The sequence below is a fragment of the Myotis yumanensis genome, unplaced genomic scaffold, assembly GCF_028538775.1.
Source record: "Myotis yumanensis isolate MYYU_CA2020_CCGP unplaced genomic scaffold, mMyoYum1.0.hap1 SCAF_9, whole genome shotgun sequence".
Lineage (NCBI taxonomy): Eukaryota > Metazoa > Chordata > Mammalia > Chiroptera > Vespertilionidae > Myotis > Myotis yumanensis.
In genome coordinates, this window is record NW_027223760.1 from 2,275,547 (window position 1) to 2,287,476 (window position 11,930).

At 56.9% G+C, this 11,930-nt stretch overlaps 1 protein-coding gene across 1 annotated transcript; it reads right to left on the reverse strand.

The window, feature by feature from the left end:
• Nucleotides 1-999: 999 nt before the first annotated feature.
• INSIG1 (insulin induced gene 1) lies at nucleotides 1,000-11,312 on the reverse strand. Its single transcript, XM_070423586.1, has 6 exons — nucleotides 11,208-11,312; nucleotides 10,347-10,789; nucleotides 7,590-7,714; nucleotides 6,326-6,492; nucleotides 5,970-6,069; nucleotides 1,000-2,717 (listed from the first exon to the last, which is right to left on the reverse strand). The coding sequence occupies exons 2-6, from the start codon at nucleotides 10,762-10,764 to the stop codon at nucleotides 2,688-2,690; spliced, it is 840 nt and encodes a 279-aa protein (XP_070279687.1). The 5' UTR covers nucleotides 10,765-10,789; nucleotides 11,208-11,312; the 3' UTR covers nucleotides 1,000-2,687.
• Nucleotides 11,313-11,930: the final 618 nt, after the last annotated feature.

Consider the following 11,930-nt stretch of genomic DNA (forward strand, 5'->3'; position numbering starts at 1 on the left):
CCAACCCCACCTGGGAAAGTCACCCAGTGCTGACCAGCTCACCTGCACGAGACTGTGTGGGGGCAACTGGGCCGCCCAGGGCAAGCCCTCTTCTTGGTGTGGGAAGCACCAAGGGGTTCAGAACCAGGCCTACTGTATGGGAGCACAGGGACTTGGCCAGAAAGCTGTCAGGACATTCTGAGAAAAGGGGAGTGTGTGGAAGGCCGCTTGCCCTGTTTATTGGAATTCCAATTCAGGGAGACTTCGGGGAGTGTTGAAGGCGGCGCCCCTAATTATTCCTTGACCTTTCCAACCAAGTCTGTGCCCTGCAGACCCCCAGGTGTTTACTGGACTCCTTATGCTTAACCCCTGGATGCCCTGGCCTAGAGGACAATGTAACATGTGTCCTCCCAAGGTTACTCACCCTATTGATTGTATCTAAAGATAAAAATTCCAATAAAAAGCTAACGAGGCAGGCAATCGAGGCTCCTCTGGCCATTAGAGCCAGGGGCCCCTTAGCCCTCTTTCACAGTCAAACTATGTCTGAGTCATCTGTTCATCCGTCGTTCAGGGGCTGCTGGTCAGCCTGCAGCCTCCTGCTTCCCTGGGGGCAGGCCCCCTCGGGGCGCCACTGGGATCTGTTCCAGGGCCTACATTCTTCCTGCTTCGTGCACAGCGGATCGCAGGCCACGTGTGGGAGGATTAACTTGGTGGCCTTTCTCCCTCTTACCCCCGAGATAAAGGGCATGTCTGTAACTCAAGGAGGGGGACACAGGGCACCATGTGGCTTCATTATAACTGATTCCGGACTTTAATCTGCCAGGAACGTTCCCCAGGTAAGACCGCAGGTGACTTGAGCCGGCCCCTTCCCTGCCTCCCAGCATGCCCCTCTCTGGAGCCCCCCACCACTCCCATCCCCAGGGCAGGTCCCGAGCTGATTTGCAGTGGAGTCCTGGTTCCCTGAGGCGGGTCCATTCCAAATCCTAACACCCCCCCATTTTGAAGAAACACCCATCAGTACATGGTTGGTGTTGAACCTTTAATAGACATAAAAAACGAATGCAAAAAGAACACAATGCCGACACTAAGTGTGAACGCGACCTCCCTGCTGCTCCTCCTGTGCCGTGCTCACTGGTCACACAAGTGACTAAGACGTGGGTCACTTTGGTTCGTGCACTCGCTGTAAAGTATTGGCAAAGGGAGTCTCCAGATTCACATCTTTTGGCCACATTCTTGCTAAGAGATACAGATTTACTTCCAGCTGAAGAGAAAAAAAACACTAGTTGTTTGCCCATCATCAAATATATTTAGATTCGATGACTGCTTTCAGATAATGACTTCCGGTTTTCACAAAACGCTGGCGTCTCTGCTGAAAAACCTTCGCACATTCTGGTCATTCGTCTTCAGAAAATGTATAGGGGCTCATTGCCAAGTTGAGGACAATCCCATTTTCCTCAACAAAATTCTCCTAAAACAATCAGCCACAGTAACTTAGAACTTACTGTGAGAGATTTTCTTTGAAACAAAGATCCCGGGCAGCCGAGTGCCCAGTCCTGCCCGCTGACCGGCGGCTTCTATCCCAGGAGCCTTTTAACCAAGCTGCTTTCCCAGAATTTAAACCAAAAACATGTACATTTCAAAATATAAAAGAAGATAAATTTGTAAGTAAGAGTTACGTGTACTGAAACCCACAGAACTGGAGAACTGAAAGGAGCCGGGCTCAGGTGGGCATGGCAACAGCGACTTCCTGGGAGGAATTATTGCTGACCTGCCTCCATGCAGGGCTGAAATGGATGGAGAACCTCTAACATCTCACTCGTTAAAAAAAATAAATATGTAGAGAATACAAGGCTCAGATTGGTTTTCGTACACATTGCACTTGAAGTGAAGGACCCGATGCTTGCAACCCGGGCCCGCGTGGCCTGTGCCAGTGGGTGGATGCACTGTGCTCGCCAACACCTCGGCACAGTTGGAGCAGGGACGGACGGTCGTTCACAAGGCAATCACAGATTGCAGATCCTATAGGGCCGTGGCAAAGTCCTCTCGACGCTAGAGCATCAAGGAAACAGCAGTCCGGCTCATGGAGGCGGAAACCCAGGGCAGACCCGACTTCACCCTCTGTCCCCTGCAGAGCTGCCCTCTCAACCCCCACTCAATGTGCGGGGGCTCCCCTGGGCACTGTGACCCCAGGTGCGCCGCAGAGCGTGGTGGGCCTGGTGTCCTGACCACAGTGCGTGCCCCTGCAGCTCTTTTTTCACACAGCCCTGTTTTTAAATCTTGTAGATAAATATCGTTCCTATCTCATCACACTCGCCTTTGTTAAGCACCGGCAAGCTCTCCACTGTGGGCAGGACCCAAACCCAGAGCTGGGACTTGGGCTTTAGTTCAAGGCTTTGTCATATGGCAACTTGTTTTTCATGAGATAAACAGCATGGAACGCTCGGAAACGGCGCCCGCGGCCCATCTGCCTCTGCCGGGTCCAGGGTCTGCAGGGCAGGGCAGGGCAGGGCAGGCACGAGGGAGCTGAGGTGGAATCTCCAGGCGAGCTGTCCCTCTGGGCGCCTGCTCACCTAAACGGGCGGTTTCCCCGGGGAGTCCTGGTGAGTCAGGCCAGTCTCCGCGATCCAGAGGGAAGATTGTCGCTGCCCCGCCCAAGCCTGGGTGTCGGTGCCACGCCTGGCTGTCCCCCAGAAGCAGTGGCGGGAGACTCAGTCGCTGTGCGGCTTTTCGGGGACGCCCTAAGAGAACAGAGAGACAGAGTGAGTAAAATGAGCACAGTGCATACAGAGCTACTAGCATTTGGGCGGACCTGAGAGGTGAAGGGGGAAGTCCCTTGACCGGGGTGATGACGGAGACGGGAAGCGGGAACGCTGGCAGAGGACACGCCTGGGGCCACTTGGCTACAGGACCAGACCCCCTGTGACAGATGTGTAAGAAGCATGGGGCCGAGTCATCCCCCAGAGCGCTGAGGACGCAGACCTTTAGGAAGCGGCCATCTGAGAGCATGAGACAGGCAGGAGGAAGAGGAAGGTCCACAGCAACTTCAGCCCGAGGACCCAGAGCAGAACTCGCACCGCAACCTGGCCGTGAGGCCGGCTCACAAAGGGCTCTGAGCCGTGTGTGCGGGGACGCATCAGGTCGGGGACTAGAGTGAGAGCACGGACGACAAGGCAGGAGTCGGCACCAGCTCAGACGGACGCGTGTGCCCACGCACCGTGCCGCCAAGAACAGGGTGTGCAGTGGTGAGAGGGTGGCGATTGTGCGAGCCCAGGACCCTCTCACAGGTTAGTGACCTGTGTGTCCTCCATCAGGAGGCGCAGGGCACACTCGAGACAAGCCTAGTGCCAGCCCTCTCTGCACCCGCTCGGGCCAGTGGCTGCCTCTCCATCTTTAAAATGGGGAGGGCAGTTCCTACTGCCGCCCGCCACACCCAGGACTGTCAGCCAACAACGAAGCGAAGCGAAGCGCCACAGAAGAGCCAGTTCCTTGCTGCGCAGGACGCCCTGCCGCCAGCAATCAGCCGAGGGAGGCAGACACTGCTCAGGGACGCGGCAGCTGGAAGCCTGACCTCTTTTGAGATAAAACTTTAAGCTGCTAACAGCAAGTTTCAAACCCTCTAAGAGGCTGCTGCAGACTCAGGATGGGCTTCAAGCACACAGAAGCCACTGGAAGCATCCAGCTAAGCAAAACCCGCGCAGCGTGGCGTGACTCAGCTCTTGCACAGCAGTGACAGCGGGTCCACAAACAGCCTCCTTGTAGCCCAATGAGCTGCAGGGAACCTAACCCCTGTGTGTCGATCAGCCTGTGGTCAAACCTCTCAAAGTCGCAGAACCTGTCAACAGTGTTAGTGAAGACTGACTATACTTCTCTGCGAGGGGGGGATAGGGAAGGGGAGGCACCTGGGTGAGGACAGAAAAGCATTTGAAGAGGACAGGACGGAACCAGGGACAAGGATGCATTTGAAGAGGCTACAGACAAGAATCGCCGTGACGACGGACCAGCAGGAGCCCATGGTGACAGTGGACTCGGCCAGACCTGGTCGCTGAACACGGTGCCCACCTGGGGTCTCCACCCGCAGACCTCGCCTTCGTCACTGTCACAGCCTCACACCTTGCAGAGGTCAGTTCAAAGCGCGCTGTGAACCGGCCGACAGCGCGGAGCCAGGCGCGTTCCTCACGTCGCCCGTGGGAGTGCACAGGGCTGCGAGGGCGGCTCCCACTGCCGCCTGGCCGGGTGACATGCACCGTTTCTAAAACACCAACCAATTTTGAACAGAGTGACCCTAGTTTTACAAACACAATGAAACACGAAAGCTGTTAATTTGTTTCCTTTTTCCGAAGAAAGAACATAGAGACATAGGCTCACTTATCCCGACTCCCTAAGGAGAACAGTGTCGCTTGCTCTTTCTGAAGAGGCCACTTCATGGCACAACCTAGGCCTCCTGCGCCACGAGCGCCTGTCAGAGAACAGGCACGTCCTACGGTTGGCCATTCCAGGCGATGCCCAGACCTGCAGGACCACCTGCAGGACCGGGTGCCGGGCCTCAGTGCTCCCTGTGGCCGGGCTTTGGGCAGTGGTGGCCGAGGCCCTGATCTGGCGGGTGCAGTAGGCGACCACCTCCTGCTGTGGTTTGGGGGAAAACCCCCTAAACAAAAGGTGCCGTAAGAAACTACAGTGAGGCTGGGACAGTCGCTGTGACGGGAGTCTCCACTTTCTAAAACAACCCTTATTGTCAGTGTATTTTTCATTCTCAGCCCCGACATAATCTGGAGCAAAAGTAATTCCCCACATTCCAGCTGGAGTCTTGTGAAAGGCCATCTGGCTTCACGTCCGTCTTCTTGCTGTGGCAGCAGCATGAATTTCAGAAATGCTCTCTGTGTCCCCAGGAAAGGGCAAGAACCAGGGAAAAGTACCCTCCCTTCCAGCTGACGTGGGGGGGCTCCCTGAGGAGAGGGCTTCGGGCCCGAAGGCCACTGAGTGGGAGCGCGAGCTGGGCCGTGACTTTCCCATGAGGAGGGAGCAGCTTCAGAAGACTTACAGACACGTTGGGGGATGGAAGGGAAACCAAAGGCAGGGCGGGTGCCCAGCCAGCACAGAAATGTCCTGTTTTGAGAATCCCACACGAGGGACAGAGATACATTTTCCGAGACAGCCCTCTTGCTTATCTAGAGCAATGGTCCTACTGAGACTCTAGCTTCTTCTTTTTTTTGGCTCTAATAGCAAGTTTCAAACCCTCTAGGAGGCTGCTGAAGACTCAGGATGGGCTTCAAGCACACAGAAGCCACTGGAAGCATCCAGCTAGGCAAAACCCGCGCAGTGTGGCGTGGCTCAGCTCTTGCACAGCAGTGACAGCGGGTCCACGAACAGCCTCCTTGTAGCCCAATGAGCTCCGTTAAGCCCTTGAGTCAGTCAACTCAAAATGAGTTAAATGTCCACACTGAATTTTCTTTGCGAAAAGCATTCAGACGCTGATTTTAACTACCAAGAACTGCCATTGACCCCGACTTCGTTTCCTGCTGGCTCTCAGCATAGCTGTGCCAAGGGGACTGGCTTCTTCCTCTCCTAGGAAGGACAGGCTGTGCCAGGCAGGGCCACCTCCCGTGACGCTGAGCCAGGCCCGACCTGGCACCCACAGGTGGGCAGCTTGGCCTCGGGCTCTGCCTGCCTCGGACGCCCTTTCCCCACGTCATCTGCACCTGGGAAGGAGGGAGGACAGACCACCCACTGCTGGTCTCGCGTGGTCTCTGCGCGTGGCCGAAGGCGCGGGGCCGCAGGAAGTCGGGGGCCTGTGCTCTCAGGTATCGGCACCCGTGTGACCGAGCAAAGAACTAGCTGGGCATCTTTTTTTTAAAAAAATATACTCTTTTCTCAATAACTGTTGCTGCTGAGTCTCAATGAGACATTTGTCAACACACAGAAAATGTTCCATAAAGCAGTCCTACGGAGCTGAGAAACTACAGGGGCCGGCGCCCATGTGACAATTCACGTACCATGGCCAGCTGTCGTCCTATGTTCCCAACCGTCACACCTCCGGAGAAGAAGATGCAGGGCAGCCAGGAGCGGATGTAGAGGAAGTCGGGGGAGGTGTACCTGTGGACAAAGGAGAAAGGGGCTGAGCCAACCGCCGTGAGTCCTGCAGTGGGACCCGTGGTGTTAACATCAGGGCGCTTTTTCTCGCTCCAGGTGGTTTCCCTTTACAGGACATTGTGGGCGGTGCATTTCCAACACGGACTCCGCAATAAGCAGCATTTCTGAGCATGTCATGCCGTGTCTATGGCTCTTTGCATAAGTAAAACGGGAGCGTCTGAGCCAAGTGGCGGGGCTGCCACCCGCGGGCCGTGCTTACTGGTAGACGCCGTTGTACACCAGCAGCTGGGTGATCAGCGTGGCAAGGAAGGCGATGGTGATCCCAAGCCCAAGGCCGCTTCTCGAACGGTCAAATGTCCACCACAGGCCCAAGGACAGGGCCGCTAAGGTCAAGGAGAGCTGAACGTTATTGGCAAAATCCAACTTCTGATGATGGAAAGTTAAGGAAAAGTTAGTGCTATTTAATAAGACTAAAAAACACAGAAAACCCCAGAGCCTACACGTATTTTTCTTCTTGTGCACATAATTCTCCATCCATAAAAGCTACCCAGTGAGCTGCAGAGAGATGGTCAGATACAAGGGTCCCGGGAGCAAGGTGGCCTGAAGCTTCTATGAGGTCACTGGGTACAAATTCAACTTACAGGCAAACTTCTGAAGCCGTATGTAAAATCCTGCTGGCATTTCAGCCACAAAACAACCTATTTTGGTAGTAAGGCATCTTCAGTCCAGTTCTTATTTCTCATCTTATTAGTAACTGGAACTGTGAGTGCTCTCCTCGACGTTGGAGTGAGACCCTCTCAGACCACGTTCGTCATCAAGCAAGCCCGCTTGCAGAGACGTGCAGCTGGCTTCCATCGCAGCTCTGCTTTCCAGCCGGTGGCAGAGTGAACTTGTCAGAGCTAAGTTATCTTAGAACAAGCACCCTCCAGGCATCTCACCATCAAAAGGGGAGCAGATTGAGGAACTGGCAGCTCTGAGAGTATCTTTCTCTAAGATTGAAAACAGACTCTCGAGGAGCCATAAACCTTCTGAGCCCCGGGATACTATGGACCTTCCTCCCAAAATGCACTTATGTTCCAAGTCATGCGCTCCACCGGGGACCTGGGGACCGCCGGGCACTGCCATGGTCACGGCCAGGCCTCGTCTTGACCTTTTGGGAGAAGCCCAGCAACAGTGACCCCGTCACCAGTGGTCAATGGGCCGCAAGAACCAGGTCACCACAATGCAAGGACGTGAAGAACAGACTCTGAGGAGGTAAGATACTGCCGACAGAGGAGAGAGAACAGTTCACTCGGCCTTGGGCAGTGTCTGCACCGTCTCTGGAAATAACCTGGGAAATAAACCGGAGGACGCAGGGCCATGCTAAAACCTTTGAGTGTAAACTAAGCGACAGGCTTTAAAATAAAACGTGGAAGAACATCATCCACAGACTATCAGACAGCACACACTCATCCAAGTAACGCAACGCTTCCACACACGACTGTAGAGAACGCTCCGGACACGGCACGCCCACGGAAGGATACAGCGCTGGCATGGTTGATGCCCACGAACACCGCCACGCAGCGCATCACGCTGGCCCACTCCCGCTTAAACTTGTGGGGCTCCCCAAGATGACTGTCGATGCAGGGGTACAGCAAACCGACAACCGCTGCCAGACAAGAAGAGAACAGTCAGAATGACTTCAATAACATAACATGACCAATAACAGCTTAAAATGACAGGCTTTCTATGTGGCAATTAAGACTATACAAACCAGTCCTTTTCCAGGAGACTAACCTGTGGTAACATAATGAGGAAATTCAGACTAGTTTTACATTTTGTTCTCCTCGAGTACAAACAAAAAATATCACAGTTTAGAGCAAAACCAGTCTTTGATTTACTTAAGCAGACGTGACCCGAGCAGGGGCCCAGCCACACAGGCCTGAGCTCTGCGGCCTGCTCTGCTTCGTCACGTGGTTCCCATCTACAAGAAGAGGGGCCTCCGTGAGCTCTCCAGGCCCAGTCTCGCCGTAAGTCTGACGCTCCTGCAGGGCCAGCGCTGATGCTGGTCGCACTGGCGTCCGGGTCAGAGGCCCCGTGCCCACAGGCTGGCACTGGACTCAGTGGTGAGGGGTGGTAGCTCTGACCCCAGGAGCCCAGGCCTGCCCTGTGGGAGACCAGGGACCAGGCATGGAAAATGTTTGTTTCCTCATGTGTAAAATAGGATTATGTAACAAGAAGACAGAGGAGGAGCTAGCTCCCCAGATCTGAGCAGTTAGAAAGTTTTCAGACCCAGAATTTGAAAGCATGAGCGAGAAGAGAATGGAGCCGGGAGAAGGCGTGGGGTTCTGGGAGAGGAGCCAGCAGAAAGCGTGAGGCACGTGGTGACTGGTGCGGATGCACCACAGGGCGTGTGGGATGAAGGTCCCACACCGCACCTGGCTCAGGCGTGAGGGCCAGGCAGAGCCCCCGGCTGTCGGCTGTCCCCCGGGAGAGGTAACTGCTCTAAGTTCTTGAACAGAGAAACAGGAAACACAGCTCTAGCCAAACTCGAAAACGAAAGACTTTCAGTTTCAATTTCATGTTACATTTCAAGTTCTAATTGTGGAGCTTTGAAAAAGAGAACCCCAAACTCTGTAACTTACTGCATTATAATTTAACCTTACCTTTTAAAATGAAAAGCTAAGTAGGTGAAAGGTACTATGGAATGTTCTCGGAATCGTGGGTGATGGTCCAAAAAAAAATAAATAAAAGGAGGGTTTGAGGAATTGTTTCAAGCATTCCTAGAATTTCCTGAAGATTCCATTTCAAAGAAAGCTAAACCTTTCATTTTTAAGATTAAGTTTAATATATATATATGTGTGTATATATATATATATATATATATATATATATTTTTTTTTTTTTACTGATTTCAGAGCTTGGGAGAGGAAGAGAGGGATGGAAACATCAATGATGAGAGAGAATCACTGACTGGCTGCCTCCTGCACGCCCCACACTAGGGATTGAGCCTGCAACCCAGGCATGTGCCCTGACCTGACGGGAATCAAACTGTGACCTCCTGGTTCATAGGTGGACGCTCAACCACTGAGTCACACCAGCCGGACTAAGATCAAGTTTTTGATCCAAAGAAACTATTGCACCAAATGTGTATGGAAAACAGAATTTGCATCTAAAGCTAGTTCTCAAACTGGCACAGCGTGTATTTAAAGGGCTTCAAAAAATGAAGCAGGACCTTCACCTTTGAGGACAAAGATGAAAACATTGTCCCTCTAGAAAAAAAAGAAAACACTGTCCCCCTGCTCAGAAACCAGTGTCCCCAGCCCCAAGGGTCCTGGCTGGAACACACCCTCCACCCTGAGCCTCTGGCCTCCCTGCTCCTGGGAGTGAGTCTGCTGACCCAACTCCAGGGAGACAGTACGGAGAGTTAAGAACTCGAGCAGGCCGTGCCCCCTGGACGCGGTGTTGAACCTGTGATTCAGTATCCACATCTGTAATATGGAGCTACAGCTGAGCGCATGGCTGGGCGCTCCTCCTCTGGGCTGAGCAGGAGTTTGCTCCGCCCACCAGATCGTGGGGTGCTCCTGGGGTGCTCGGAAGGGACCAGCCCACCAGAGTTGAGGCTGCAGGAAGTCGCTGACAGGATTTGATTCCCGAATGCTGTGTGACTGAGAAGTACGATGTGATCTGGGCAGGGAACAATTCAGCATCCTCATCCAACCAGCTGAAGCACCAAAAACTCTGCTGAGACCGTCTGCCTGCCCAGCGGCTAGATGGGCCTGTGCTATCACTCCGCACGGGTGCCCCGCTGGGTGCACAGACCCCGCAGCCCAGCGAGGGCCTCACGTCCCCACAGGCTGGGGCGGGCCTGCGCCGCAGAAGGAAGTAGGGAGGCGGTTCCCTGGCAACGCCTCTGCCCACGTGACAGTTTGTTTTCAGTTACCCGGCGTGTAGCGTGTTTGCACCGGCAGCCAATGGCGGCCAGGTGCCTCTGCTCACCAGTTCCGCAGGCGGCCAATCGGGGAGCTGGCCCGGGTGACAGCCCTGGCTCCCAAACACTGTCGCGTCCTCGGAGCCCCAAAGTGGGGGAAAGGGCTGGCCCAGAGCCTATCTCCCAGCGCATCTCCATCAGCCTCCTCCCACCTGGAGGCCGGCCGTGGGTTCCTGTCCTCCCCTCTCGCTGAGAACATCAACCCCGGACGTGTATGCCTTTCCTCCGGATGGCTCCATTTTCAAATAAATGTTTCTCAGCCTGAAAATCACTGAGCAAACAGACATCTTATAAAAAAAATTCTACTCACCAGCCGCTGTCCCACAGCAGGGAGGGACCCACCAGGCGGAGGAGAAGATGGTGGCGATCACCTCCTCGGGGAACAGGGTGACGTTCCTCTGCACCTGCAGCAGGTTGAGCACGAGGGCGAGGACCACGCCGACAGAGAAGAGCACCAGGCTCCTCTGCAGCAGGTGGTGGTGCCAGCTGGTGGCGTGGCCGCTGCCGCTGCCCTGGCCCCGGGCCCCCTCGCCCGGGCTCCGAGGCCCGAGAGCCGGGTCGGTGTGGGGGGCGCTGTGGGCCGCCCGCAGCGAGGGCCCGGCCACCGAGGAGGTGATCATCGCCCCCACCTTGGCCGCCAGCCCTCCGGCGCGGGCTGCCGGGCGGCCGCGGTGCCTGGCGCCCTGAGCACAGGAACAGCTCCAGAAGTGATCGTCCAGTCTGGGCATCAGTCACCGGGTGGGACGGGCTTTCCTGGAAGGAAAGGGGGGCGGGAAGGCGGGGTCGCGGCCAAGTTCATTTCCAAGAAACGGGGAGACCCACCCGGGAGGCTGTGCTCTCCTTCATCGCCAGCACATCAAGGCAAACTGCCTGCCCGGGAGCCGCGGGGACGGGAGCACAGGGGGCGGGGGGAGGGGGGGGGGGGCACGGGCTGCAGCGCCGACTCGTTCCCGCCCGTACGCGCCCCCTCTACCCCAAAGTGTCCCAGACCCTGTGCGTGCGCAGGCCGCCCAGGACGAGGTACCGGGGTCCTCACGGGCGGAGGGGACCAGGGCCGGGCCCGCGGGCGTCGGGAGTGCAGCGGATCCCACTGGGGTCGGCTTCGGTGCCGCGGACCCGACGGAGGCCGGCTGCCCCGCTCCCACCCGGGAATGCGCCGCGCTCCGCGTACCTGGCCGAGGGGCGCCCGCCCGCGGGCTCGCCGACGGAGGAGGTCCCGGAGGAGGAAGCGCAGGACGTCCCGACCGGGAATGCCCGGAGTTGGGCCCGCGGCGCCCCGCGCGCGGCTTATAAGGCGGGTGGCTGGGGCCCAGGTCACGTGATCCGGCGCCCGCTGCCCCGCTCGTGCCTGGGGGCGTGGCCTCCGCGCGCCCCGCCCCGCCCGCGTGCCCGTGCGCTCGCGGTCTGGTGAGGCGGCCGCGGCCAATCGGGGGCGGGCGGCCCATATGACGTCGGCACACGCCACCGCCGGCCGCCGGCTCGGGAGCGCGGAGCACGCGCGCGGGCGCTGGTCTGGGGGGCCGCGCGGGTCTGCGGGGGCTCCGACGGACGCTGCGTGGGGCGCCGAGGGCTGGCGGGGCGCGGGTGCCGCGTGCCCCCGTCGCCCGACCCCGATCAGCTCGTCCCTCGCCCGCGGACAGAGGCCGCTCCGCGCGGATTCCTGGGCGCGGGAAACGCCCCGCCAGCCGCCTGGGTTCACCGAGGGAATCTGGGCCTGACCCACACGTGCCCGGGTCTAGCGTCCCGTCTGACCTTGACCCTCCGCTCGGTCGCCGCAGCCGTCCGCGCCCCGGCCGGGTCACCTGATGACGCTCCGCGTCCGGGAGGTGCTAAGGGGCTGGGTGTTTGCAGGGACCAGATGGTTCCGAAGCCCCTGGGGGAGTGAAGTCCTCTG